Raw genomic sequence first — 7,500 nt, 5'->3', positions numbered from 1 at the left:
AAGCAGACAAACAGAGAAAGACAAACAAATAAACACACAAATAAACAGACAAGGTAATAAAGTATGGACAAACAAAGAGACAGACAAATAAAGTATGGACAAACAAAAAGACAGACAAACAAAGAGACAGACAAACAAAGAGACAGACAAACAAACCACCAGACAGACAAAGTAATAAAGTATGTACTAACAGAAAGACAGACAAACAAACAAATAAACAGACAGACAAATAAACAAACAAGGTAATAAAGTATGGACAAACAAAGAGACAGACAAACAAAGAGACAGACAAACAAACCAACAGACAGACAAAGTAATAAAGTATGGACAAACAGAAAGACAGACAAACAAACAAATAAACAGACAGACAAATAACGTATGGACAAACAAAGAGACAGACACATAAAGTATGACAAACAAAGAGACAGACAAACAAAGAGACAGACAAACGAAGAGAGACAAACAAACCAACAGACAGACAAAGTCATAAAGTATGGACAAACAGACAGACAGACAAACAAACAAATAAACAGACAGATAAATAAACAGACAAAGAAACAGACAAGATACTATAGTATGGACAGAAAGACAGACAGACAAACAGACAGACAAACAGACAGACAAATAAACAGACAAGGTAATAAAGTATGGACAAACAGACAGACAGACAAACAAATAAACAGACAGATAAATAAACAGACAAAGAAACAGACAAGACACTATAGTATGGACAGAAAGACAGACAGACAAACAGACAGACAAATAAACAGACAAATAAACAGACAAATAAACAGACAAGGTAATAAAGTATGGACAAACAGAGACAGACAGACAAACAGACAGATAAATAGACAGACAGATAAACAGACAGAGACATACAGACAAACAGACAAACAGACAAATGAACAAGCAAGGAGACACACAGACACACAGACAGACAAACAGAGGGATGGACGGATGGACAGACAGACAGACAGACAGATATACACACGGACAGATAAACAGACAGATAAGTAAACAAACAAAGAAACAGACAAGATAATATAGTATGGACAGAGAACAAACAGACAGACAAAGACAAACAAATAGACAAATAAATAGACAAACAAATAAACAGACAAATAAATAAACAGACAAAGGAATAAAGTATGGACAAACAGAGACAGACAAAAAACTGACAGACAAATAGACAGACAGTTAGACGGACAGAGACATACAGACAAACAGACAAACGAACAGGCAAGGAGACAGACAGACAGACAGAGAGACAGACGGATGGACAGACAGAAAGACAGACAGACAGACAGACAGATAAACAAACAAACAAACAGGCAAGGAGACAGAGAGACAGACAGAGACAGACGAATGGACAGACAGAAAGAGACAGACAGACAGACAGACAGACAGATAAACAGACAGACTGACAGTACAGACAGACAGACAGAGACAGACGGATGGACAGACGGAAAGACAGACAGACAGACAGATAAACAAACAAACAAACATGCAAGGAGACAGACAGACAGACAGATGGATGGACAGACAGAAAGACAGACAGACAATTGAAATCGTCAGCAGTGCAGCACACACAGATGGAGCTGCAGCACTAAAGAGAGAAGAGAAGAAGCTGACCAAATATTACAAACAACTCCTTCCTGGGGGAGAATCGTTCACCATTGTCCCTTTAGTCCTGGAGCATTTTGGAAGATGGGGCAAGGAATCAGAATGTTATCTACAACAATTGTCCCTCAGATCTACAGACGACTTGGGAAGACTGAACAGGGCGGAGTTTTTGCTGCAGTGGAGACAACGCATTTCAGTTCAGTTGCAAAAATGCAATGCGAAAGTTATCTACCGCAAGGTAGAGGGGGTGCTGAGAAGTGGCAAATAAGAAGTGTTATCTGTGATAATAGAGAAGAAACGTGGACCAATACGGTCCATATATCATATATGTTTTTTCAAGTGTAGTTTATGCAGAGAACAAAACTTTCAAATATTTTACTTTAGACGTGGCTGTACTAGCTCCTCTAGCCTGTAATAGTTTCGATGTTTGAAATTATACTACCATTGACAGACAGACAGACAGACAGACAACAAACAACACTCTTTCTTCATGTGAGGCCACATGCTAACACATCAACACCAAACGTGTTTGCAACACATCAAAAGCTGATGCACATCCAGACAATATTCCACATACACAATCTACCCACAAACACACAACAACAACACACTAACCTTTCAGGGGCAGAGAAATCAACCAGCATTTCGTCAGGCAACAGATACGACGCCTTTCTCTGTCTCTCACTAATAACCTACAGAACATCCAGTCACAACCGTATGAAGGTCTACCACCTGTTGATGACTTTACCTCTTCTGTGAGATCCAGCAGCTCTCGACTGCCGGTCCACTTGGCAAGGAAATGTAGGAACGACGCCGTGAGAGCGTGAATGCAGCAACGAGATAATGCGGAGAGATTGTTGACATTTGAGAGAGCATGATCCTAAAGTTGGATTGTTGTGTTTATTGGGCAATTCGTAGTGTATGTGGTAGTGGACAATAGGGGTGTGTTTTCATGTGATGTGAAGGTATGGAGACAATGAATAAGATGAAAGTATGTTTAGTTAGAAAACAAAGACAGCCAGAGCAATGTACGTACATACATACATACACACACAGACAGACAGACAGACAGAAAGACAGAAAGACAAACACAAGCAAACAACATAAACAGAAAACACAGACAAACAGACAGGCAGACAGACAGACAGACAGACAGACAGACAGACAGACAAACAAACAAACAGAAAAACACAAGCAAACAACATAAACAAAGAACACAGACAAACAGACAGACAGACAGACAGACAGACAGACGCATAGACAAACACAACCAAACAAACATAAACACAAAAATACAGACAAACAGACACACAAACAGACAGACAGACAGAAAGACAGACAAACAGACACATAGACAAACAGACAAGCACAAGCAAACAAACCATAGAACACAGACAAACAGACAGACAGACAGACAGAAAGACAGAGAAACAGACACATTAAAACAGACAAGCACAAGCAAACAAACCCTAGAACACAGACAAACAGACAGACAAACAGACAGACAAATACACCACAGACAGGCAAACAAACAAATAGACAATAAAACAAGCAGGCACAGATACACAAACACACACGTCGCTTGTGTTAATTAATAACAAATACAAATCACTTAATCTACATTTTGGTATCAGCTTGATGCGTTTCACACACCTGCAGCCCAAGAACAATCCTCACACTGTCTACTATAACAAGCTCAGGGCCGAGACTGAGACTGAGAAGAGCAAGAGTGTGACTTAATGCTGCATAGTGATCTGGTCCATTGGTCATCAGTTGTCCATATTCGTATAACGTCCAGAACATGTGGTTACCGTTCTGAAAAGAGAAAGAGGTAACAACTGGTAGTGGAATGTCATGCAGTTCAGGAGTATTCAGGATTTGTAGCTGGAGCAGGTGAATAGATACATGAAAATAAGCAAACAAACAAATAAGCAGCAAAACAGAAAAAACAGAGAGACAAACAGACAAAGAAATGTGCAGACAAACAGCTGGACAAATCGATAGACAGACAAACAAACAAGAAAAAAACAAAAAGACAAACAGACAAGAAAAAGAACAACTGGACAAATAGATAGACAAACAGACAAACAAACAGACAAACAAACAAAGAGACAAAAAACAGACAAACACAGTCAAACAAACAAACAAACAGACAGACAAACAGACACACAAACAAACAGACAAACAGACAGACAAACAGACAAACAAACAGACAGACAAACACACTCAAACACACAAACAAACAGGCAAACAAACAAACAAACAAACAGACATACAAACAAACACAGAAAATACAAATAAAAAGTCAGACAAAGAGACAAACAGACGGACAAACAGACAGACAAAGAGACAGACAAACCGACAGACACATAAACACAAACAGACATACAAACAAACACAGAAAATACACATAAAAAGTCAGACAAAGAGACAGACAGACACACAAACAAGACATACACAGATACATACATATGTACACATGCATAGTATGTACATACATACATAATACATGCATGCATGCCGCATGCATACAAACACATACGGTAGACATACACACATACATACATACATACATACATACATACCTTACCACACATTTTATTAACCCATGCACACACACCTAAATCTGCACAAAAAATGCCTCAACTCTCTGACATTTACCTTCTTCATAAAGATACTGTCTTGCTTCGATGCTTGACCAGCAGCCAAGCCCAATTCTTGAATGCTGTTCCACGAGCTACAACAAACACGTTCAACTTCACACAACACATACTCGCGATCACAGCGAATTACTAGAAATTCATTCGTTACACACACCAAACAACACATGACACTTTTGTTTAATCAGTTAGTAGTTGATTGAAAACTCTTTTAGACAGTTGAGTTGTCATTTGGTCAGCAGGTCTGTCTGTTAGTTGGTTAGTCAATTAATTAATTGGCTATCTAGTTGGTTGATAGATATCAATAAGCAATTGCCAGAAATGAGTGTCTGCTAAGGAGACTTTAAACTACAGCCGCACTTAAACACTAAGAACAGTACAGAAGGACAACGTCAATCTACGTGAGTCTTTCTGTAAGAGAAAGAGGTAAGAACTGGTACTGTAGTAAAATGTTATGCAGTTCAATGTATTCAGGATTTGTAGCTGGAGCAGATGGATATATACATGAACATAAACAAACAAAGAAACAAAAAACAGAGGAACAAACAGACAGAGAAACATGCAGACAAACATCTGGACAAATTAATGTAGACAGACAAACAGATAAACAAACAGACAAACAGTCAAACAAACAGATAGACAAACAGACAGACAGACAGACAGATAGACAAACAAACAGACAACCAGACAGACAAACAAACAAACCAACCAACAGACAGACAAACAAACAATCAAACAGACAGACAGACAAACAAACAGACAAACAAACAGACAAACAATACAGACAAACAAAACAGACAAAAACAAACAGACAAACAAACACACAAAGAAATGGACAAATAAACAGACAGGCAAACAAACAGACACACAAACAAACAAAGATACAGCAAACAAACAGACAAAAACAAACAGACAAACAAACACACAAAGAAATGGACAAATAAACAGACAGGCAAACAAACAGACAGACAAACAAACAAACAAACAAACAAAGAAACAGCAAACAAACAGACAAACAAACAGACACACAAATAAACGTCAATCTATGTAATACTAAACTTAAAGTCTGAGACTAACAATTGACAAAGTGATCAACTGATCAACTGACCAACCAACCAACCAACCAACCAACCAGGACCTCAAGTTTTCAAAATATGATCAGGAACGTCTAGCAAGTGGTGACTCACCAGCATTCACACCTCTAGTTTTCGAGCACTTTGGCTGCTGGGGTGAGAAAGCTGTCGATTACTTAAGGGTACTTTCGAGAAAATCTAGGGATGCTGTTGGAAAATCCAACATGGCTGACTTCATAAATTTTTGGCGTAAGCGCATCTCTGTTCAGATTCAAAAGTGCAATTCAAGGGTCCTATTAAGGAAGATTGACAGGCTTACCAACTCAAGGAGACCATACAATCACGGTCAAGACTGGGATGCCCAGTCTATTTGGGCTTCATAATTTTGACAGTTAGTAAATTATTATACGTATGGATTACGTTTGGTGACTGTAGCTGTCTACATTCTAGTTTAGCATATCAGTGATTTCTGTATATTTGGCTGTTTAGTTATATCTGAAATATATCCATCCAACCAACCAACCAACCAACCAACCAACCAACCAACCACAGCCTTGTCGCAAGCTGGTCCGACTGCCTTCTCGATCTTGGTATACATCACCGAAAGGAGCCTCGCAACAGATACAGCAACAGCGATGATAGGCCTGATATCGTCGTATTTGACAGCGAAAATGGCTCATCTCTAGATCTAGATGTTTCATTCGCCCACCCCTGGAGCAAAGACTATCTGAAACGAACAGCTCGAATCTGCGGATTTGCTGCCAAAAAACGTGAGGACCTCAAGTTTTCAAAATATGATCAGGAACGTCTAGCAAGTGGTGACTCACCAGCATTCACACCTCTAGTTTTCGAGCACTTTGGCTGCTGGGGTGAGAAAGCTGTCGATTACTTAAGGGTACTTTCGAGAAAATCTAGGGATGCTGTTGGAAAATCCAACATGGCTGACTTCATAAATTTTTGGCGTAAGCGCATCTCTGTTCAGATTCAAAAGTGCAATTCAAGGGTCCTATTAAGGAAGATTGACAGGCTTACCAACTCAAGGAGACCATACAATCACGGTCAAGACTGGGATGCCCAGTCTATTTGGGCTTCATAATTTTGACAGTTAGTAAATTATTATACGTATGGATTACGTTTGGTGACTGTAGCTGTCTACATTCTAGTTTAGCATATCAGTGATTTCTGTATATTTGGCTGTTTAGTTATATCTGAAATATATCCATATGGGCTTCATAATTTTGACAGTTAGTAAATTATTATACGTATGGATTACGTTTGGTGACTGTAGCTGTCTACATTCTAGTTTAGCATATCAGTGATTTCTGTATATTTGGCTGTTTAGTTATATCTGAAATATATCCATCCAACCAACCAACCAACCAACCAACCGACCAACTGACTCTATCATTTATTACACAACACTAATTTCTACACACAGAAACACTAAAAACTACATTCAGTTGGTTGCATGATCAAGTCATTCATTCATTCAGTTGATTGGTTGTTCAATTAGTCAACCATCCATTCAGTCCATATGTTTTATAACAATTTTAAATTTTTTAATTCTTTAATTTTTTATAATTTTTATTTATTTTTTATTTTTTTAAATTTTTATAGCCAAAAACATAAACGCAACAAAATTACGTTTTAACTGAAATTTTTTCCAAATTCCCATAATGATCCAACAGGCGTTGTATGATACAGTGAACTTCAAGTCGTAGATCTGGATCTTCATCTACCAGTAGTCGTAGTAATGGGTCGAATAATGACACTGGAAATGTGCTGGAGAGACTGTGAGGACGATACGAGGACACGACTTGACGAAAGCATTCAATCAACATGAGACGATGCATGTGCTCTGCTTGTACACTAGAATGGAAAGACAAACGTGTAGTGTGTGTGTGTGTGTGTGTGTGTGTGTGTGTGTGTGTGTGTGTGTGTGTGTGTGTGTGTGTGTGTGTGTGTGTGTACCTGCGTGTGTGCATGTGTGTGTGAGTGTGTGTGTGTGTGTGTGTGTGTGTGTGTGAGTGTGTGTGTGTGTGTGTGTGTGTGTGTGTGTGTGTGTGTGTGTGTGTGTGTGTGTGTGTGTGTGTGTGTGAATGTCAGTGTTGCACACATAATCAAATTAGCTATCAACCATTGTT

General features: G+C 38.7%; 1 protein-coding gene across 1 annotated transcript in view; it reads right to left on the bottom strand.

Moving 5' to 3' along the window:
- LOC134183299 (protein EFR3 homolog B-like) overlaps positions 1–7,500 on the bottom strand; it is a 20,646-nt gene that overhangs the window by 2,190 nt on the left and 10,956 nt on the right. Inside the window, exons 12-16 of the mRNA XM_062650794.1 lie at positions 7,001–7,225; positions 4,285–4,360; positions 3,277–3,438; positions 2,372–2,503; positions 2,239–2,315 (exon numbers count right to left, since the gene is read on the bottom strand). Coding sequence (XP_062506778.1) covers positions 2,239–2,315; positions 2,372–2,503; positions 3,277–3,438; positions 4,285–4,360; positions 7,001–7,225 — 672 coding nt within the window. The remainder of the gene's footprint in view (positions 1–2,238; positions 2,316–2,371; positions 2,504–3,276; positions 3,439–4,284; positions 4,361–7,000; positions 7,226–7,500) is intronic.

This window comes from Corticium candelabrum, chromosome 8, assembly GCF_963422355.1.
Source record: "Corticium candelabrum chromosome 8, ooCorCand1.1, whole genome shotgun sequence".
Taxonomy (NCBI): domain Eukaryota; kingdom Metazoa; phylum Porifera; class Homoscleromorpha; order Homosclerophorida; family Plakinidae; genus Corticium; species Corticium candelabrum.
Note: the sequence above shows the minus strand (reverse complement) of the source record. Positions and strands in the feature narration are given on the sequence as shown.